At 53.6% G+C, this 22,412-nt stretch overlaps 1 protein-coding gene across 3 annotated transcripts in view; it reads left to right on the top strand.

The window, feature by feature from the left end:
* The window catches only part of LOC129131027 (acid-sensing ion channel 2), a 504,741-nt gene extending 482,611 nt beyond the window's left edge, over window positions 1-22,130 (top strand). For 2 of the 3 annotated variants that reach the window (XM_054649773.2, XM_077190817.1), the window contains exons 3-10: window positions 1,838-1,965; window positions 9,752-9,902; window positions 11,764-11,820; window positions 12,349-12,502; window positions 13,350-13,441; window positions 15,546-15,625; window positions 19,218-19,286; window positions 21,042-21,407. In XM_054649773.2, coding sequence (XP_054505748.1) covers window positions 1,838-1,965; window positions 9,752-9,902; window positions 11,764-11,820; window positions 12,349-12,502; window positions 13,350-13,441; window positions 15,546-15,625; window positions 19,218-19,286; window positions 21,042-21,143 — 833 coding nt within the window. In that variant the 3' untranslated portion in view covers window positions 21,144-21,407. Of the gene's footprint in view, window positions 1-1,837; window positions 1,966-9,751; window positions 9,903-11,763; window positions 11,821-12,348; window positions 12,503-13,349; window positions 13,442-15,545; window positions 15,626-19,217; window positions 19,287-21,041; window positions 21,408-21,751 lie in introns of those variants that run through there. The other variant, XR_013185271.1, reaches the window with a different exon arrangement.
* Window positions 22,131-22,412: the final 282 nt, after the last annotated feature.

Genomic DNA, 22,412 nt, shown 5'->3' with positions numbered 1-22,412 from the left:
GATTGGGATAGGATGGGGATGAGGGTGGGATGGGATTGGGATGGAGTTGGGATGGGATTGGGATGGGGTTGGGATGGGATTGGGATGGGGTTGGGATGTTCTCCATCACCAAAGGCATTTGAAATGAGCTGGCAGGGGTTTGTTCCCAAAAACTGTGGGAATGTGTGGTTTGGGGCTGGGTTTTCCCAGGAGGTGACAGCACTTTCTGGCCTGGAGTCTCCAGAATTCCAAACTCCTGGATCAGCCCTTGGCCATGGTTTTGCTGAGCTGGGAGGTGACACCTTGGAGGGGCTGGAAGGGAGGGGATCTGAGCACTGGGATGCTCCCATTTGTCCTGGCAAATCCCAACCTAAACCCATCCCACCTGTGGGGTCTCACTGTGTTTGCCTTGGCAGCTCCTGGGTGAGCAGGGTCTGTTTAGGGAGGATTTTGGGAAGGAATTCCTGGCTGGGAGGGTGGGCAGGCCCTGGCACAGGGTGCCCAGAGCAGCTGGGGCTGCCCCTGGATCCCTGGCAGTGCCCAGGGCCAGGTTGGATACTGGGGCTTGGAGGAGCCTGGGACAGGGGAAGGTGTCCCTGCCATGGCAGGGGTGAAACTGGGTGGGGTTTAAAGTCGCTTCCACCCCAAACCGTTCCAGGATTCCATGATCCTGTGGGAAAATCCTCTCGGGAGAAGGCAGCAGATCCCTTTGCCAGCACAGTTAAATCCTGAATTCCTGAGATCCACAAAACCTCATCCAGAGTCTCCTCACTGTCCCCTTGTCCCCTGCCCGTGTCCTCCCACCGCTCTCTGTGCAGACCCTGGAGAAGCAGCTCCAGAGCTGGGAATGGCTGGGATTCCCAAGGTTCTCCCAGAGCTGTCAGAAATTGAAATGCACAATGAAATTGTAGGAAAATGCTACAGGATAGTGGGAGGCTGAGGAATGATTCATCCTCCAACAGAAACTCCTCAGATGTGGAGGTGGCACTGCTGGCCACCAGCGTGGATCCAGAGCCAGGAATATTCCAGGTTTAGGTCAAATTAGGCCTCGTTAACAACTTCCTCTGTGAGTCCTTATTCCCAGATGGAGTCTGGGGTTTGCTGGGGTGTGGGAGCAGCGGGAATCCCCAGGAGAGGAGGTGACACCGTGGCTGTGTGGGGACAGGAGCCCATGGGGCTGATCTGAGCTCATCAGTGCTGTTTCCAAAGCCACTCTGTGACTTTTGTCCACTCGTTTTAGTAGAACAGAGGGACTGACCTCGAGTTACTCCACATGGATTTGGTATGTGGGAACCTCCCATCACCCCGAGCTCTGATGTGTGCCAGCCCAAAAGGCTTTTCCAGCTTGGAGCAGCTGCCAAACCCAAAATTCCTTGAAATTTTTGGACATTTTTAATGTCATTTCATGACCAACATTCCCAAGTGGCCTCGGGCTGTGCTGGGGATGGACAGCAGAGGGGCATCCATGAATTCATGAATCCGCAATACTGGAGCCCTCCTGGAGAGTGGGAACAGCTCAGGTTGGGGAGGGAGGAGCTGGTTTGGTTTGGTGATGTGGGAATGTCACCAAAGTGTCCTGGAACCAAATTCCAGCTGGAAAGGGGAGGTTTTCTCCTGGTTTCTCTTCCTTGGAAGTTCAGAGCAGGCTGGAGCTGCTGTTCCAGGGAGGGGGAGCTGGGATCAGGAGCTGGGGATGCTCCTGGTGCCGATGGGAGGTGATTTGGGATGAGGCCCAGGAATGGTCTGCTCCTGGCAAACCCTGCTGCTGGATCTCCTCCCTCAGTTGCCAGGGATCTAATATCCAGGTGGGAACATTCCAGCTGTTCCTGAGCTCCTTAACCTCCCCCTTTCCTTCCAGAGGAGACGACGTTCGAGGCCGGAGTCAAGGTGCAGATCCACAGCCAGTCCGAGCCTCCCTTCGTGCAGGAGCTGGGATTTGGGGTGGCCCCTGGATTCCAGACCTTCGTGGCCACCCAGGAGCAAAGGGTAAGTCCCAAATTCCTGTTCCATCCCAGGATCCCTCCGGGGCTTCCTGGGAGAGGTTTCTTCTCCATAATTGATGCCCCTTGAGATGCAGCTCCATCATTAAAAGGTGGTTTTTGATGCCTTGCTTCAGATTTCTTGGGATGAGGGCAGCTTTTCCAGGTTATCTCTCATGGTTATTCCAGAGTCCTGCATTCCCACAGTTCCTTAAAGTCCCACAGTAATTCCATCTCCAGGATAGATTTTATCCCTGGTGACTTCCCTGCTTTGCTCTTCCATGGTTGGAGCTGAGCTGTGGCAGCTCCGAGTGTTGGGTCCTGTCCAACCCACTGGGGTTTCCCAGAAAAAACACATTCCAGGGATATAAAAAGAGGCAGGAGGACAGAGTTTCCTGATGGAGAACGCTGGGAATCTTTCAGGTGACACCAAAACATCCACATGATTGATGGCAAACTCTCCTGGGATACCTGGGAATCATTGTCTTACATGGATCCCAGCAGTGACACATCCAGATGGATGCATGGATCATGGAGGATGGAGGGATGAATGATGGATGATGGATGGATGGATGGATGGATGATGGATGGATGGATGGATGGATGGATGGATAGATGAATGATGGATGATGGATGGATGGATGGATGGATGGATGGATGGATGGATGGACAGGGATGGATGGATGATGGATGGATGGATGGATGGATGGATGGATGGATGGATGGATGGAGGAATGGATGGATGGATGGATGGATGGATGGAGGATGGATGATGGATGGATGGATGATGGATGGATGGATGATGAATGGATGGGGGATGGATGGATGGATGATGGATGGATGATGGATGGATGATGGATGGATGGATGGATGGATGGATGGATGGATGGATGGATGGATGATGAATGGATGGGGGATGGATGGATGGATGGATGGATGGATGGATGGATGGATGGGGGATGGATGATGGATGGATGGATGGATGGATGGATGGATGGATGGATGATGGATGGATGATGGATGGATGGATGGATGGATAGAGGAATGGATGGATGATGGATGATGGATGGATGATGGATGGATGATGGATGGATGGATGATGGATGGGGGATGGATGGATGATGGATGGATAGAGGAATGGATGGATGATGGATGGATGGATGGATGGATGGATGATGGATGGATGATGGATGGATGGATGGATGGATGGATGGATGGATGGATGGATGGGGGATGGATGGGGGATGGATGGATGGATGGATGGATGGATGGGGGATGGATGGATGGATGGATGGATGATGGATGGATAGAGGAATGGATGGATGATGGATGGATGGATGATGGATGGATGGATGGATGGATGGATGGATGGATGGATGGATGATGGATGGATGGATGGACGGATGGGCAGGGATGGAAAGGGCTGGACAGGGCATCATGTGGTTCCTGATGCTCAAAGATTTTGGGAACAGCTCCTCAAGTCAGACCCACCTGGCAGCTCCAGCAGTGATTGAAAAGATTTGCCTTCCTTAAAAATCCCGTCCTGAGCAGGATTTTGGAGCAGGGCTGGGAGCTGGAGCCTGCAGAGAGGATCTCAAAGGCTTTGGGTTAAATTGGTGCAAATTCCAGGACTTTGCTGCAGCTGCTGAAATCCTTCCCCACCCCATTGCCAGCACTGCCTATTCCAATATTTCCATTGAAAAATGAGAATTCCATCCAGAACATCATCCAGGTGAGAGAGGGGGGAAAACATTCCTCCCCAAATCCCCCCTTCCATGTGGGAGATGTGGAGGACAGAAGAACAGATTTAGGGACTCTCAGCTCCAGGGTGTCCCTTTTTCCAGGGGTTTTGCCAGAGTTTTGGGAGAGGAAAGGGCTCATTCCTGGGATTTTCTGACTGGTTTAAAATCATCTGAGGGCTCCAAAGCCTTTTCTCAGGAGAGCTGGAGGAATTTCCAGCATTCAGCTCCCACCCCAATCCCTCTTCTTAGAAAGTAATTCTTAACCTAATTACAGCCATTTATAACTTCCTCTAATTAATTATTAGTCTTTAGGGACCTTGGGCTTCCCCCACCTTCCCAATATGCAGCTTTTATTCTAATCCCTGATTTAGTCTGGGTTTTTCCAACTAAATCTCTCTTCCTGTGCTGCTCCTTTAATAAACCAGAGCCGAAGGTGGAACAGCTCCAGTAAATCCCCCAGGAACTGAGCCCAGGCAGTTATTGGGGTCCTGAACCCAGAGTTTTACACCCTGGGCCATAAAACAAATGATCCTGCAGCTGGAAAAAAAAACAGGAATAAAGAAAAAGTGGAGCTGATTTCCCATCTTCCAGCTCAGAGCAGCCTTGGGGAGATAAAAGCTCTTTTTACAGAGATAAAAAGTGTGGAGTGGGGAAGATTTGGAATGGTGGGAGCTGTGGATCCTCTGTGGGACAGAATTTGGGGTGTGGGGGGTTCATTCCTGGCTCTGAAATCATTCCCTGTGGCCCTGCTCAAATCCCTCCCTTCTTTCCCCATCCCACTCTGGAATCAGAGCATTCCCTGGCCTTTGCTCCCTGATTTTCTGCTTTCCCAGGGCTGCAGCTGCTCAGCACCAGTGAGGATTCACATCTTGGGACCGGGGCATAAATCCTGGCTTTCCACTCAGAGCTTCCCCAAATCCCCCTGTCCAGAGCCAGCTCTGGTTCGTGGTTGGCATCTCATTAAAAATCTCCCTTCACAAGGAGCTCTCAGGCTGGAAAAATGGGAATTAAATCAGCTTTGCTCCTCCTCCTGCAGTGGCTGAGCCCCGTGGTTCCTGTACAGAGACACTTCTGGGATGCATTTCCCACCTTGGGAGTTACTGCAGGAGTGACCTTGGGAGGGACCTGGCAGTGGCAGGGTGGAAATGCTGAGTCAGCAGCAAAAACTCCTGAGAAAGCAATTCCAGCAGGAGGTTTGGCCATAAAATGTGGTGGATGGGTTAAAGAGCCCAAGCTGCTTCTGGACACGTGGCCAAGGGAGATGTTTCCTGGTTAAAAAAACGTGGGATTGTTCATCCTGGAGGAGCCACCAGGGGTGACCAAACTGGGACCTTCCAGAACCTGAAGGGGCTACAGGGAAAATGGGGAGGGAAAAGGGACAGAGGGACAGGGCACAGGGAATGGCTCCCAGTGCCAGAGGGCAGGGCTGGATGGGACATTGGGAATTGGGAATTGTTCCCTGGGAGGGTGGACAGGCCCTGGCACAGGGTGCCCAGAGCAGCTGGGGCTGCCCCTGGATCCCTGGCAGTGCCCAAGGCCAGGCTGGACACTGGGGCTGGGAGCAGCCTGGGACAGGGGAAGGTGTCCCTGCCATGGCAGGGGTAGGAATTAAATGGTTTTTAAGGTCCCTTCCATCCAAACCATTCCAGGATTCTCTTAGGCAATGGATGGAGATGAGGCAGAGCCTGGAAGAGGCAGAGAGTGGGAAGTCAGGAAGAGCCATCAGATCCGAGGATGAGGGAATGGTTTGGGTTTCCTGCTCCCTCTGCACCCTGTGGAAAAGAGGAATTTATAAAAAGGTGGAAAAGTGAGGACAGGAGAACTTCAGAGTCCAATTCCTCCCAGCCCCCAAACTGACAACTCTGCCAGAGTTTGGGAGTTGGGTCCAACAAATCCAGGCAGAATGTTCTGGGAGAACGAGGGGGAATGGTCTGGCTGCCTCTGGATGTGCCAGGGAATGAGCAGGAGGAGAGGCAGAGTTTCCTGGAGCAGGGCAGGGGGAATTCCCATCCCTGAGGGGCTTCATCCGTGTGGATGTGACATCTGGGGACATGGGGCAGTGGTGGCCTCAGTCTCAGAGGGCTTTTCCAACATTTACAATTCCATAATTCCACGTTATTGGGGATTTAAGGCTGATTTTGCACCTGAGCCACAGCTCCAGCCCATCCAGGGGAAGCAGGAGTGGGAGCAAACCTGGGATGAGGCTCTGGAGAGGCTGCCCTGGACTTTTTATGGATCTGCAGGAGGTCTCAGTGCTGCTGTTCCTGTTGGATTTGCAAAGAAGGATCCTGGAGCTCCAAAATCCCAATTTTCCCTGGGCACTCATGGGCCCTGTAACACCCCTGAGCTCTGCCCCAAGGGGCTGGAAGGGTCAAATTCATCCCTGAAAACCAATTCCTCAGGAAGGGAGCAAATGGGAAGGAACAGGCAGGATGGGAAAGGAGCTGGAGAGGCAAACAGACAATTCCAGCACCAATTCCAGTTCCAGCATCATTAACTGGGAGCTGGGATAAGCCAGCTGTGGCTGCTCTGGGATTTTCAGCATTCCACAAGGGCTGGAGCTGCTTGGGATGGGAATTCCAAGAAGCTGCTGCTGCTGCTGGAGGTCTCCTTAAGGAAGGGAGGGTTCTGGTTCTGGTTTCATTGGGAACCCAGCCCAGGTGGGGATGTTCAGGGAGGGCTTGGATCCTTCCTTGGGATCGCTGGAGTTTGGTGCCATCAGCCACGTGGGGTCTGGGCAGGAATTGGTACTGGATCCATCCCAGAGCCAGAGGGGAATGGGGCAGGGAAAGGTTCTTCCCCATAGGTGCTGGCACTGCCCAGGGAATGGTGTGAGCTGAGCCAGGGGGATTTGGGATGGAGCTCAGGGAAAGGTTCATCCCCCAGAGGTGCTGGCACTGCCCAGGCTCCCCAGGGAATGGTCCCAGAGCTCCAGGAGGGTTTGGACACCACTCCAGCGATGCCCAGGGTGGGATTGTTGGGATCCTGGGGGATTGTTGGGATCCTGGGGGATTGTTGGGATCCTGGGCAGGAGCAGGGACTGGACTCAATCCTTGTGGGACCCCTCCCAACCTGGGATATTCCAGGGTTTTATCAAACTGCTCCAAGCTCTGCTGGATCATCTCCACCACGTTTCCCTGTTTGAGAAAATGAAACAGGCAGGGAAATCAGGGATAGCACTTCCAGGTAATTGAAGGAGTAACCTCTGGCTGTGGGCAGATGCTCTGTGCCAGGAGCAGTGTGGAAAGGCAGGAATGTGGCCAGGGAAGGGCTGTGGAAGGAGCTGATCCTCCCCTGCCCCAGGGTCTCATCCCTCCAGGTTTTCCAAGCTCATCCCCTCTTTTCCTGGTGTTTGGGACAAGCAGTATCCATCCAGCTTCCAAGGAGTCAAATGAATTTTTTCCTTCCCCTTTTAGCACCTGCCAGCTGGGAACTGATCCCGGTAATCCTGGAGAAAGCCGGGATCAGGAGGGCTGGAAAAGCGTTTAATTCATTAATTAATTATTAATGACTGCAAAAGGGCCAGACTGGGAGTCTGTCACCCTCAATTAGAGGCTGGAACTGGATTTCTCTATGCAGGAGCAGGAGGAAGAGCCCTGGGGAAGCTGCCAGGGAGCACAAATCATGCAGGATCCAAGGGCAGGGATGTTCCTGCTGCCTTTTCCCTGCTTTTCCTGCTGCTTTGCTGTGGTTTGTTCCCACTTTGGGGGCAGCAGGGGAGGGTGGATGTAGCATTTACATTCTCTGAACAGAGAGAGACATCATTCTCTCTAACAGGATTTTTCCTGGAGAAGCACAGAGAGAAGAAGAGAAAAACAATTCTTATCTCTATTCTCTGCTCCTGTTGTTTTTGCACACGTGGAATGTGTTATGGGGATTGTTTACCCAAAGTGATTTGTTAATTGGATTCTGCTGGGGATTGTTTTGTTTCCTAGGCCAGTTGGGTCAAAGCTGTGTCCTGGCTGCCTCAGACAGTCAGGGGTTTTTCTTTAGTATTCTTTAGTATCAGTTTAGTACAGTTATAATATAGTATTAATATAATATAATTAATATAATATAGTGTAGTGTTAATAAAGCAATTGTTCAGCATTCTGAATCATGGATCAGATGCCAATCATGGATCAGATGCCAATCATGGATCAGATGCCAATCATTGCCTGGTGTTGGGGTCACCCTGCATTCCACAGGTGGAGGGAGCAGCTCCACATCCCAGGGCTGATCCAGCCCCAATCCCTCCCAACCCCCAGCTGGGATAATCTGGCAGAAAGGAAAGGGATTGATTCCCTCAGGAGGAGGAGGATCTGGAGGGGCTGCAGGGAGAGGGATCAAGCCCAGTGAAGTCTCTCCCATTAATTCTTCCCAAGCTGAGGGCTGGGATTGCTCCCTCCATCCTGCTCCTGCTCCTTGGGGTGCCTTTCCCAGCAGCTCCAGGGCCACAAGAGCAGGAATCCAGCTCTGAAAGGAGTTCAGCAGCTCCACAGGACCGAGGCTTTGCATGGAAAGGCTTTTCCTGAGGTTTCAGCCCTGATTTGGCCAGGAAGGGGTTCAGGGGAGCCCTTAGGGATGGATTCCCCCTGGATTTAAGCCCAGAGATTCTTGTGCCAGGCTGGGAGCAGCAGCTGGGGGAAAACTCCAGACATTTCCAGGGAATGTGCAGATCCTCCTGCTTGGGACAGTTTGGTGGAGCTCTTGCAGTTTGTAAAGCAGAGTCTGCCAGGCAGAAATTCCAGCTGATCCCTCCACAGCTGCTCCCACTCCCGAGATGTTCATTGTCACCTGGGAGTGTCACCTCCAGGACATTCACTGTCACCTGGGAGTGTCACTCAGTGGCACTGGGACACTCACAGCTTGTCCCAGTGAGTTATCCCAGGAGTCAGGGAGCTCCTGGGAGGGGGGATGCCCTGAGGGGCTGCCCTGTGACCGGGGACATGTCCTGCCCTGACCCTGTCCCCAGCTGATGTTCCTGTCCCCAGCTGACGTATCTGCCCCCAGCTGACCCCTGTGCTGCCCTGTCCCTATCTGATGTCCCTGTGTGTCCCCAGCTGACCCCTGTCCCCAGCTGATGTCCCTGTCCTCTCCCTGTCCCCAGCTGACCCCTGTGCTGTCCTGTCCCCATCTGATGTCCCCATGTATCCCCATCTGACACACCTGTCCCCATGTGTCCCCAGCTGATAGCCCTGTCCCTGTCCCCATCTGATGTCCCCCTGTGTCCCCAGCTGACAGCCCTGTCCCTGTCCCCATGTGCCTCCATCTGATGTCCCCCTGTGTCCCCAGCTGACCTCTGTGCTGTCCTGTCCCCAGCTGATAGCCCTGTCCCTGTCCCCATCTGATGTCCCCATGTGTCCTGAGCTGACCCCTGTGCTGTCCCCATCTGACAACCCTGTCTCTGTCCCCATGTGTCCCTGTCTGATGTCCCCTGTGTCCCCAGCTGACAGCCCTGTCCCTGTCCCCATCTAATGTCTCTGTCCCCAGTTGACCCCTGTGCTGTCCCCATGTGTCCCCAGCTGACCCCTGTCCCCAGCTGATGTCCCTGTGCCATCCCTGTCCCCATCTGATGTCCCTGTCCCTGTCCCCAGCTGATGTCCCCCTGTGTCCCCAGCTGACCCCTGTGCTGTCCCCCTGTGCCCCCATCTGATGTCCCTGTCCCCATCTGATGTCCCTGTCCCTGTCCCCAGCTGATGTCCCCCTGTGTCCCCAACTGACCCCTGTGCTGTCCCCCTGTGCCCCTATCTGATGTCCCTGTCCCCAGCTGATGTCCCTGTCCCCATCTGATGTCCCTGTCCCCAGTTGACCCCTGTCCCCAGCTGATGTCCCTGTCCCCAGCTGACGTACCTGTGCCATGCCTGTCCCCATCTGATGTCCCTGTCCCCAGCTGATGTCCCTGTCCCCAGCTGGCCCCTGTCCCTGTCCCCATCTGATGTCCCTGTCCCCATCTGATGTCCCTGTCCCCAGCTAATGTCCCTGTCCCCAGCTGACCCCTGTGCTGTCCCCCTGTGTCCCCAGCTGACCCCTGTCCCTGTCCCCAGCTGATGTCCCTGTCCCTGTCCCCAGCTGACGTACCTGCCCCCGCCGTGGGGCGAGTGCCGCTCCCCGGAGCTGGGCCTGGCGTTCTTCCCGGTGTACAGCGTGACAGCCTGCAGGATCGACTGTGAGACACGCTACATCGTGGAGAACTGCAACTGCAGGATGGTGCACATGCCAGGTCAGGGATGGGGACAGCTGGGGACAGCAGGGGATGGGATGGAGGGACAATTCCCGGTGTACAGGGTCACAGCCTGCAGGAACAGCTGGGGACAGCTGGGACACCTGGGAATGGGATGGAGGGACAATTCACATGCCAGGTCAGGGACAGGGACAGCTGGGGACTGCAGGGGACTGCAGGGGACAGCAGGGATGGGCTGGAGGGATAGTCAAGGACAGGGACACTGGGAACAGCTGGGGACAGTGGGGACACCTGGGGATGGGCTGGAGGGACGATTCACATGCCAGGTATGGACAGGGACACTGGGGACAGCGGGGACACCTGGGGATGGGATGGAGGGACAGTCAAGGACAGGGACACTTGGAGGGACAGTTGGGGCATAGACTGGAAGGACAGGCTGTGTGCCAGCTCAGTGACAAAGACACCTGGGGATAGGCTGGAGGGACAATTCACATGTCAGGTCAGGGATAGGGACACTGGGGACAGCAGGGACAGCTGGGGATAGAGGGATGGTCAAGGACAGGGACACTGGGGGACAGTTGGAGCATAGACTGGAGGGACAGGCCATGTGCCAGATCAGTGACAAGGACACCTGGGGGATGCTGAAAGCTGGGCTGGAAGAACAGGCCATGTGCCAGGTCAGGGACAGGGGAGACATCTGGGCACAGCTGGGGATGGGCTGGAGGGATGGTCAAGGACAGGGACACCTGGGAGGACACTTGGGGGTGGGCTGGAGGGACTGGCCACATGTGAGGTCAGGGACAGGGACACTGGGAACAGCTGGGGACAGCAGGGATGCCTGGGGATGGGCTGGAAGGGACAGTCAAGGACAGGGACACCTGAAGACAGTGGAGACACCTGGGCATGGGCTGGAGGGATGGTCAAGGACAGGGACACTGGGGGACAGTTGGAGCATAGACTGGAGGGACAGGCCATGTGCCAGATTGGTGACAGGGACACCTGGGGGATACTGAAAGCTGGGCTGGAGGAACAGTCCACATGCCAGGTGAAGGACAGGGACACCTGGGGACACCTGGGGCTGGACTGGAGGGACGGGGGGTACGTGAGGGAAGAAGGTGCCCCTGGCCTTCGGGAAAGACTGGATGTGAGCCAGCAGGGCCATCCCTGTCCTGGGGGATCAGGGACAGTAGAGGGGCAGGGAGGGATTGTCCAGCCCTGCTCTGGGTTGGGACAGCCTCACTGAGAGTTCTGGGGCAGCTTTGGGCACCACAAAATAAAAAAGACATCAAGGAAATCAAGAGGGTCCAAAGGAGGGACACGAGGATGGGGAAGGGTCTGGAGGGGCCACACGAGGAGCAGCTGAGGGCACTTGGTCTGTTCAGCTGGAGCAGAGGGGGCTGAGGGCTGAGCTCAGTGAGCTCCTCAGGAGGGGGCACAGAAGGGGCAGCTCCCATCTCTGCTCCCTGTGACAGGGACAGGAGCCAGGGAATGGCTGGAGATGGGCCAGGGGTTTGGGATGGAGCACAGGGAAAGGTTCTCCCCCCAGAGGTGCTGGCACTGCCCATGCTCCCCAGGGAATGGTCCCAGAGCTCCAGGAGGGTTTGGGGCTGCCAGGGATGCCCAGGGTGGGAGTGTTGGGGTGCAGGGCCTGGGGGTCCCTTCCAACCCAGGATATTCCAGGATTCCCTGTGAAACAGGGCCAAGCCATGCAAGAGAGACCTGGGTGTGGTGAAGGTTGGAAAAGGCTTCTGTGGTGATCAGATCCCCCCTGGGTGCTGTTCCCAGCAGCTCCTGCAGGACAAGGCCCCTGTGGCGGGCAGAGCTGGGGACAGCCGGGGTCACCTGGCTGCAGGGGGGTCCCTGGGTGTCCCCCTGAGATGGCTTTGTCCTGTCCCTGCAGGGGATGCTCCCTTCTGCACCCCGGAGCAGTACAAGGAATGCGCAGAGCCCGCGCTCAGTGAGTACCGGGGAGCCCTGGATCCAGGCATGGAATGTTCATGGAATTCCAGCGGCCTGGGTCCTCCTGGCTGGGCAGGAACAGGGGATCTGCAGCCTGGAGAGGGGCTGGGATTAGCCCCAGGTTGCTGGGAAGTGCTGGATGCAGGCTGGGATGGAGTTTCTCCTGGTTCTCCATGGGGCACAGAAACCCTTGGGATCAGGGGAGAGGGTTTGGGGTGGAGGGACCCATTCCAAGCCCGGATTTGGGGACTCAGCCACCAGTTCTCCAAGCTGTTGTTGATGACTGTGTCATCTCCAGCAAGAGGCCTCTCCAAGGGGGTGAGAACTGGGATGAACTGGGAGAGAAATCGCAAGAGTCCAAAAGTCCCAGAGAAATGTCTGGAACTTCAGGAACAGCCTCATCCCAGAATCTTGGCCCCTTTGTGGGAGGGATGATCTCTGCTCTTGCCCTGCTCCGTGTCCCTGCTCCATGGGGTCCCTCCCTGCTCCATGGGACCCCGTGTGCTCCATGCCTGCCCCCCTGCAGGTCTCCTGGCAGAGAAGGACAGCAATTACTGCATCTGCAGGACCCCCTGTAACCTCACCAGGTACAACAAGGAGCTCTCCATGGTCAAGATCCCCAGCAAGACCTCGGCCAAGTACCTGGAGAAGAAGTTCAACAAGTCAGAAAAATACATCTCGTGAGTGGGGGAGGACCTGGATTCCTTTGGGTTTTGGGAGGGAAATGTCTGGGAAATGCCCAGTCCTGGCCAATCCATCCCCAGCACAGGGATTGCCTCCAGGGAAGAGCAGAGTGAAAACCTGGGAGAGATGAGGTTGATTTCTTCTCAGTAGATTTCTTCTCTGAGTTCCTTCCCAAGGATTGTCCTCATGGGAATCCTCCAGTCCCACCAAAAAAAGTCCAAAATGTTTGGTCCAAACACCACTTTGCCGGTCCTGTGGGAGATTTGTATCTCTGGGCTGAGCTCCTCAGGCCATGGAGCTCTCCCAGCCCTGGGCATGCGATTGCTGTGTGTGGGAAGTGAGAGTTTTTCCAGATCCCTTGGATTCTCTTCACAGAATCATGGAATGGTTTGGGTGGGAAGGGACCTTAAACCCACCCAGTTTCACCCCTGCCATGGCAGAGACACCTCCCCCTGTCCCAGGGTGCTCATATCCCCAGTGGATCAATGGACACTGCCAGGGATCCAGGGGCAGCCCCAGCTGCTCTGGGCACCCTGTGCCAGGGCCTGCCCACCCTCACAATCAGGAATTACCATCCAAGAGAAGAGTTCCCAGCAAAGTGAGATCCAGGATCCTGAGGAGTTCTGGGGAAACCTTTCCCAGCTGCTTCAAAAGCTCCCAGAGCCCTCAGGGTGCCCTGAGCTCCTGGTCTGCACCAGCTCCAGGTTCTGTGGGTTCTGAGGACCCCAGAGAGAGGAACAATCCATACAAAGGGGAATAAAGCCCCAAAACCCCATTTTTCCCTTATCCCAGAGGACTGAGCCACCGGTGGCTCCTGGGCTGATGTTTTTCCTGTTCCCACAGAGAGAACATTCTCGTGCTGGACATTTTTTTTGAAGCACTCAACTATGAGACCATTGAGCAGAAGAAAGCCTATGAAGTGGCAGCCTTACTTGGTAAGGGAGGACTGGGACCAGTTTGGGGTCTCTGCTGGTCTGGGAGGGACAGAGAGGGGCTGGGAGGGGTCCACAGCCTTGAAACCCCCAGCAAGGCCCCAGGTCTGCTTTCCTCACCCCACCACAGCATCCCAGGGATGTCCCCATGGATACTCTGTGCTCATGGAAAGTTCTGGAGCTGCTCCATCCCTGCCTGATCCCTTTTTTGGAGATTTTGGGGTTGGGTGGGTGCTGGGTGCTCTCTGTGGTGCAGGGTGTGGGGGACACCCTAAAACCATGTCCCCATCACCTCTTCCCTGCTCCAAACCCAAGTTTCCAAGCCAGGCTTGAGCTCTTGGCCTTCAGCTGCTCCATGGAGGAGGAGGAGGAGACCCATGGAAGGTTCTGCTCCATCCCTGCCTGCTCCCAGCACCCGTTTTTGGGGATTCTACTCCCCTGGGCAGTGTGTGGGGAGAACATCCCAAAACCATCTCCCGTCACCTCTTCCCTGCTCCAATCCATCCTTTCCAGCAGGAGGTGGAGGAGACACATGGAAGGTTCTGGAGCTGCTCCATCCCTGCTTGATTTCAGCTCCCCAGTTTTGGAGATTTGGGGTTGGGTGGGTGCTGGGTGCCCTCTGTGGTGCAGGGTGTGGGGGACATCCCAAAACCATCTCCCCATCACCTCTTCCCTGCTCCAAATCCACCTTTTCCAGCCAGGCCGGGGCCCTTTGCCTTTGGAGGCCTCATGGAAGAGCTGCAGGAGACCCTGAGCTGCTCAGCCCCAAATCAGCTCCAGCTCTGGGATCCCAGCTGCAGATTTGGGGTTTGGGCTGGGGGTGAGCCCTTGCCCAGCCCTGCAGCCTCCCTGGATCCCTCTGGAATCCTGGGGGTGCTCAGCCCCTTGGGGAGCTGGAGCTGGAGCACAGAGGTGTCCCTGTGTCACCCCACATGGGTGGCCCTGCCAAAAGCCCCCTCAGGAGCCCTTCTGCACCTCCTGGGGCTTTTCCAGGAATTCCAGGCAGGAAGAGGAAGCTGCTGGAGCCTCTCTGACCCCAACGCCGTGTGCACCTCATGGCACCCTCATTCCCAGGGCTCTGGAACTTCAGGAACAGCCTCATCCCAGAGTATTTTTCCCAGGCCCAAAGCCTCCAGGTGAATCCCCCTGGTGTAAACCCAGAACACCTCCTGGGATCATTCAGGGTTCTCACCTTGATCCCAAGCTTTTCCCCTCTTTCCTCTCTCCATCCCTCATGGACACCTCTGGAAAAGGCCCCTTCCCCTCACCCATGGGTGCCTTTGCCCTGGGGGTCAATCCAGGGCTGTTTTCCAGCAAAATCCATGGGATTTGTCTTCCCTGAGCACCACATCCCAGTCACCTTCTGTGACTGTGTTCACAGGGGTCCCAGGGTGAGGGAAGAGACAAGGATCTGACTCCATGTTTCAGAAGGCTTGATTTATTATTTTATTATATATATATAAAACTATATTATATTAAAACTATACTAAAAGAGTAGAAGAAAAGGTTTCATCAGAAGGCTGGCTAAGAATAGAAAAAGAAGGAATGATAACAAAGGCTTGTGTCTCAGACAGAGAGTCCGAGCCAGCTGACTGTGATTGGCCATTAATTAGAAACAACCACATGAGCCCAATCCCAGATGCACCTGTTGCATTCCACAGCCGCAGATACCCATTGGTTACATTTTGTTCCTGAGGCCTCTCAGCTTCTCAGGAGGAAAAATCTTAAAGAAAAGGTTTTGCATAAAAGATGTGTGTGACACCAACCCAGGCTGGGGACAGGGAAGGGAATCCCTTCCCGCTTTTTGCCAGGTTAGGGTTTCTCCTTGGCTCCAGGGACATTCATTCTTCCCAGCACCTTGCCCAGCGTGGGAATTGGGATTCCTGGGATGCAGCCTGGAGGACTCCAGGCTCCATTAGCAGGAAAACATTTTGGGGGCACCCATTTTGGGGGTGCCCATTTCGGGGTCAGGCCCATTCTCGGGACACCACCGATGCCATTGCAGACCCTGCTGCTCCGGGGGGGATTGTTCCCATTTTTTGGAGGATGGCAGCTCCCAGGCAGGGCCCAGCAGTGCCTGGAGCCCTCACGGTGCTGTCCCCTGCAGGTGACATTGGTGGCCAGATGGGGCTGTTCATCGGGGCCAGCATCCTCACCATCCTCGAGCTCTTCGATTACCTGTACGAGGTAAGGCCTTCCCAGCCCAGGATATCCCAGGATTTCCCACCCTGGGGCCCCTCATCCCTGTTTTTGCCACTCCTGGTGCCCTTCATCCCCAAATTTGCCACTCCTGGTGCTCCTCATCCCAGGATTTCCCATCCTGGTGCCCCTCATCCCTGGATTTCTGATGTCTCTCATCCCCACATTTGCCACTCCTGGAGCCCCTCAGCCCAAGATTTCCCATCCTGAAGCTCCTCAACCCTGTTTTTGCCATTCCTGGTGCCCTTCATCCCCAGATTTGCCCCTCCTGGTGCTCTTCAACCCTGAATTTGTCCTTCATCCCTGGATTTGCCACTCCTGGTGCCCTTCATGCCTGGATTTCCCATCCTGGTGCCCCTTACCCCAGACTGGCCATTCCTGGTACCCCTCATCCTCAGATTTGCCTTTCCTGCCCCTCATCCCCACATTTGCCACTCCTGGTGCTCCTCATCCCTGGATTTGCCCCTCATCCCCAGATTTGACTTTCCTGCCCCTCATCCCTGGATTTCCCATCCTGGAGCCCCTTATCCCTATTTTTGCCCCTCCTAGTGCCCCTTATCTCCAGATTTGCCATTCCTTCTGCCCCTTCATCCCTGGATTTGACTTTCCTGCCCCTCGTCCCCAGATTTGCTACTTCTGGAGCCCCCCAGCCCAGGATATCCCACCTGGATCCCCTCAGGCCAGGATATCCCAGGATTTCCCACCCTGGGGCCCCTCATCCCTGTTTTTGCCACTCCTGGTGCTCCTCATCCCCAGATTTGCCACTCTTGGTGCTCCTCATCCCTGGATTTCCCATCCTTGAGCCCCTCATCCCTGGATTTCCCATCCTCGAGCCCCTCATCCCTGGATTTCTGATGTCTCTCATTCCCAGATTTCCCATCCTGGAGCCCCTCAGCCATGTTTTTGCCACTCCTGGTACCCCCTTGTCCCCACATTTCCCATTCCTGATGCCCCCTCATCCCTGGATTTGCCCTTCATCCCTGGATTTCCCATCCTGGAGCCCCTCAGCCCAAGATTTCCCATCCTGCTGCTTCTCATCCCTGGATTTGCCACTCCTGGTGCCCTTCATGCCTGGATTTCCCATCCTGGTGCTCCTCATCCCAGGATTTCTGGAGCCCCTCATCCCAGTTTTTGCCATTCCTGGTGCTTTTGCCATTCCTGGATTTTCTGTTCCCTGGGGATCCCAGAGCCCCCCCAAAATCCTGTATTTCCAACCTGCCTCATCCAGCTCTGGCACAGCCCCAGCTCAGGGTGGGAACAGGGAGTTTTGTTGCCATGGGATGGGAGAGTTTTCCATTTTATTCATTGTTGTCCATTTGATTTAATGAGTCCCAATCCAGGCTGGGGACACGTCCCATTCCAGGGAAGGGAACCCCACAATCCCAGCTCTGAACTCACTTCAAATCCTCTCATTTTCTTTTTTTTTTTTTTTAATATTTTTATATTTTCAGACAATTGCCCCCATCCCAATCCCTCCTGGGCAGCTCCAGCATTGGTGCCATTAGCCAGGAATAAAAAACATGGAAAAATTCCAGACCTAAAGCTCAGATATCAACAAAAGCAGAGCCTGAATTTAGAGCTTGGCCTGGATACCCAAATATTTCATTAAATTTGCCTTTTCCTGGATTTCTTGGGGATTTTTCCTAATTAGGCCATAAGAAACCTCACAAATTTGGGGTTTTCCTCCCTGTTTTCCTTCTTTCTTTGACATCTGCTCATAAAATTTGTCAAATGCGGGGGTTTTGCTGCACTTTTTATTTTTTTCTTCTTATTTGGGCTTAAAATTCATTTTGTCCCCTCAAGAGAAGCTCCCTGGGGATTCCCCAGCAGGAGAATCTTCACAATCCTAGATATTTAACCCCCACCAGCCAGAAAAAAAGGAATAAAATACCTTAAAATTAAAAAAAAAAAATCCACATCGTTTTCCCCTCTGCTCGGAGTTTCACAAAGGGGGGGTCAGCACCTCAAAAATTGGAGTTTTCAGCCAAAATATTTAGACATTCTTGGAATGGCAGCAACCAGATACAATTTTTTTTTTTCATGGATTGGCCAAATTTGGGGAAAATATTGACCCTAAAGAGGCTTTTCTGTGATCTTCTGCTGAGCTCTGTCCTCCTGGTCCCAAATTCCCACCACACTTCCCTGCACCAGCCAGGATCCATATTCCTTAGGAACTGACCCAATTTTTTGGGATTTCAGCTTTCTTCTTGTTGGTTTTATTTCTCTTTTCTCCCAGTGGGAGCTTTCCAGTAAAACACTTCCCAAGTTTTATGGGATTTCCCTGGAATCCAAATCCTGCAGCAGCAGAAAGATGAGGGGGCTGAGAAGGGAAATGGAGCTCACAGAGCTGGGAGCTTTCCCTGAACCCCAAAAGTGTCCCAAAAATGGAATTTTTGTGGGTTTTATTCCTTGTAAGAGAATGCTGGAATGGTTTGGATGGAAGGGACCTTAAGGATCATTGAATTCCCACCCCTGCCATGGCAGGGACCCCTTCCACTGTCCCAGGCTGCTCTAAGCCCTGTCCCACCTGGCCTTGGGCACTGCCAGGGATGCAGGGGCAGCCCCAGCTGCTCTGGGCACCCTGTGCCAGGGCCTGCCCACCTGTCAGAACCCAGGAAATTCCTCTGGCTGCCCTGGATGGCTCAAGACCCTGCCAGGGGGCTCAGAGACCTTGATTTTAACCCATGGAAACAATTACCAACTTTGTGTGAGGAGTTACAAACCACAGGAGTTTGAGTAGAATGACAGTGAATTTATCACAGGGTGAAAATGTAGAATTTTGGGGGTTTAGAATGGGGGTTCAAGAGGCAAGATGGAGGAATCTGGGTGTGTCTTCTCCTTCTCCTTCTCCTTCTCCTTCTCCTTCTCCTTCTCCTTCTCCTTCTCCTTCTCCTTCTCCTTCTTGTCCTCCATCTTCTGCTGGGATGGTGACACTTCTGGATTGGTTTAGAGTAGAGACAGACTGTCTAATGTAGGTTATTGGTATTGGAAAATTATTGTAAATAAAGTACAGGCAGTTTTTAGTATAAAAAGCCAACACCACCCCAAGGGCAGTCAGTGTGTCATGAACCAACGTGCTGGACAGATCTCAGCAGGTCAGAGAGAGAATGGAACAGATAACAGAAAATAAACAGCCTTGAGAACCAGAGCTGAGGAATCTCAACTTCTTCGGTCACAGGGCTGGGAAAAAGAGACTTTAATACCTCGGGAGCCATTCCAGCAACACAAAACACAAGACCCACCCTCCCAGGGAACAATTCCCAATTCCCAATATCCCATCCATGCCTGCCCTCTGGCAGTGGGAGCCATTCCCTGTGTCCTGTCCCTCCATGCCTTGTCCCCAGTCCCTCTCCAGCTCTCCTGGAGCCCCTTCAGGCCCTGGCAGGGGCTCTGAGTTCTCCCTGGAGCTTCTCCTCTCTAGGTGAGCACCCCCAGCTCTCCCAGCCTTTCCCTGGCCCAGCCCTTGGAGCTTCCTCCTTCTCCCAACCCTTTGGAATGCAGCCCCAAACCCAGCCCCACCCAGTGCTCCCCATCCCCCTGCAGCCTCTTCCCACCCTAATCCTGCTCCCTCCTCTTGCAGCTGATCAAGGAGAAGTTATTGGATCTTCTTGGAAAAGAGGAAGAGGACGGGAGCCATGAGGAGAACGTGGTAAGGGGAGAAGGGCTCACACAGGGGGCTCCTCCAGCCTGGTCCAACGAGCTCCTGGAGATCTGTATCACACCCGAGATAGCTCAGCTACCTCAGATGGCATCAAACCAGCAGGATTCTGTGATAGGAAACAGAAAATTTTAATGAAAGGCAAAATAACAAAGCTCTTTACAGAGAAAAACCCAGCCAGGGCAAGAGGTTCTTGCTCCTGACAGAACACCCCACAAAAGCAATTGGTTCCTTTGTTCTCTTCTTTTCTAGTAAATTGCTTAGGTGGGACCTTTTGGCCTCTGTCTAATTGGATATCCTTAAGTTTGAGGTGAAGTCCCCAAGGTCCTATGAGGTGTCTTTTTACCCAATTGAGGAGAGAAACTTCTGGGCTTTTTTCTTTTTTAAGGAGACAAAGCATAATTTGGTCACTCTGTCAACAGGGAACACATTCCTACAAAGGGGAAATGCCCTGGGGACACTGGAGCTCTTCCCACGTGTATCAGGTTATTAAAATTATAATTAGAGATGCCTCTGCCCCAGTCAAGCTGCAAAATGGGACCAGATGCCAGTGACAATAGTCTGGGGTTTAGAAGAACTTTACAAGAACAGGGCGACACAATTACCAAACAATCATGGCATTTAACAATCACATCATTTCTCATGGCCATTAAATGATTACACAGGTGAAGTTTTGCATGATCCAGTAAAGCCTGACATTGTCCCAGGGCCTACCCTGACATTGTCCCAGGGCCTACTCTGACATTGTCCCAGGACCTACCCTGACATTGTCCTAAGGCCTACCCTGACATTGTCCCAGGGCCTATCCTGACATTGTCCCAGGGCCTACTCTGACATTGTCCCAGGGCCTACTCTGACATTGTCCCAGGGCCTACTCTGTCATTGTCCCAGGGCCTACCCTAACATTGTCCCAGGGCCTACCCTGACATTGTCCTAAGGCCTACCCTGACATTGTCCCAGGGCCTACCCTGACATTGTCCTAAGGCCTACTCTGACATTGTCCCAGGACCTACCCTGACATTGTCCCAGGGCCTACTCTGCCATTGTCCCAGGGCCTACCCTAACATTGTCCCAGGGCCTACCCTGACATTGTCCCAGGACCTACCCTGACATTGTCCCAGGGCCTACCCTAACATTGTCCCAGGGCCTACCCTGACATTGTCCCAGGGCCTACCCTAACATTGTCCCAGGGCCTACCCTAACATTTTTCCAGGCCCTGCCTCTTGTATTTTCGGGGGTCTGAGACAAAGGGAGGAATGATGAATCTGACTCCCTGTTCTTGAAGGCTAATTTATTATTTTATGATACTATATTATATAAAAGAATACTATACTAAACTATACTAAAGAATACAGAAAGGATACAGACAGAAGGCTAAAAAGATAAAATGAAAATTTGTGACTCCTTCCAGAGTCCTGACATAGCAGGGCCATGATTGGCCAAATAGTCAAAACAATTCACATGAAACAAATGAAACAATCACCTGTGGGTAAACAATCTCCAAACACATTCCAAAGCAGCAAAACACAGGAGAAGCAAAAGAGATAATTATTGTTTTCCTTTTCTCTGAGGCTTCTCAGCTTCCCAGGAGAAGAATCCTGGGCAAAGGGATTTTTCCAGAAAATGTGATGATGACACCTACCAGGCCCAACCTTTTTCCAACTCCCCTGAATATCCCATGATTTTAGAAACATTTTATCCCTGTGCTATCAGTGGGATAACGCATTCCCTGCTTTTCCATGGCAGAGCACCTGTGATCCAGTGCCAAACCACTCGGAGAGCCTGAGCCACACTGTGACCGTGCCCCTGCAGGCCCCGCTGGGGACGCTGGAGGAAATCGCCTGCTGACCCCTCCCCACCACAGTGCCCATCCCGTGGAAGGAAAACTGCACAGGGAAAACAGGGACCCAGCTCAGGTTTGCACTAGGGGGAAAAAAAAGATGGAAAAAAAATATACTGGAAAAAAAAAATAAACTGGAAAAAAATTATTAAAAAAATCTATTAAAAATAAAAAAAAAAGAAGAAAAACTCGCTATGCATTAAAAGAATATAAAAATAATATAAAAATATAAATTCTAAATATACTCTGCCCAAAGTGAGAGGCGCCTTGGACCTGACTCCTGTTGTCCTTTCCTCCTGGGGGTTTGGCTCCAACCTGGGAAGCAGCTCCCAGGCTGGGAGAGCTGGGAATGTTCACCTGGAAAAGGGAAGCTCAGAGAAGAGAAACCTCAGAGCCCCTTCCAATGCCTAAAGGGGCTCCAGGAGATCTGGAGAGGGACTTGGCACACGGGATGGAGGGCCAGGACACTTTTTGGGATTGTCCAAGCCTGAGCAGCAGCAGCAGCAGCAGCAAATCCCAAAGGAAGCATCCCAAATATCCCGAGCACTGCACGCCAGGGCTTCTCCTGGCCCTGGGGTTCCTCAGCTGCCTCTCTCAGCTCTGTTCCTCTTTGCAGTCCCTGGGTTTCAGTGCCAGAAGGAGCATCCCAGAATTCTCCATTCCCAGTGCCGTAGGCTGAGAGTTTTACAATAAAGAGATCCCAAAGTCAGCGCTCCCGGATTCTTCCCCCGGCCGTGTCCTCTGGGTGAGGTTGGGCTGAATCCTGAGCTCAGCCCAAGGTGAGCATCCCTGGAGAGGAGCCACAGGGATCCCTATGGATCATCCCAGCCCTGCTGTGCCTACAGAGTCCGGGAGCAGCAAGTGGGGTTGGGTTCATTCATTTCTTTAATTTTTGGGGGGAATTTTTGCAATTTCCTTCTTCTCCCGTTCATGGATTCTGTGCTTTCTCCTCATTCTCCTGACTGATATTAAAGCTGGTCTTGTGGAAATGGCCAGGCTGTGTCATTCCTGCCTTGCCCTCATTGCCAGTGGGAGGGCAGATCCCAGGAAAAGCCTCTTCCTTATCCCTTACTCCTCCTTTTCCTCTCCCACCACGTCCTCACACAGCTCAGGATGGGGTGGGAGTGGTGCCATGGCCCTGCCCAGCTGCATCCCTGTCTCCCCTGGGAGGGGGATCTCCAGGATGTGCTGGGATCTCTGGGATGTTGTGGGATCTCTTTGCTGACAGAGGTGATGGAAACATCTCCATGATGTTTTGGGATGGTTCAGCCTGGAGA

Source organism: Agelaius phoeniceus, chromosome 26, assembly GCF_051311805.1.
Source record: "Agelaius phoeniceus isolate bAgePho1 chromosome 26, bAgePho1.hap1, whole genome shotgun sequence".
Classification (NCBI taxonomy): Eukaryota; Metazoa; Chordata; class Aves; order Passeriformes; family Icteridae; genus Agelaius; species Agelaius phoeniceus.
The sequence above is the reverse complement of the archived record's forward strand: the minus strand, read 5'-3'. Positions and strand labels throughout refer to the sequence as shown.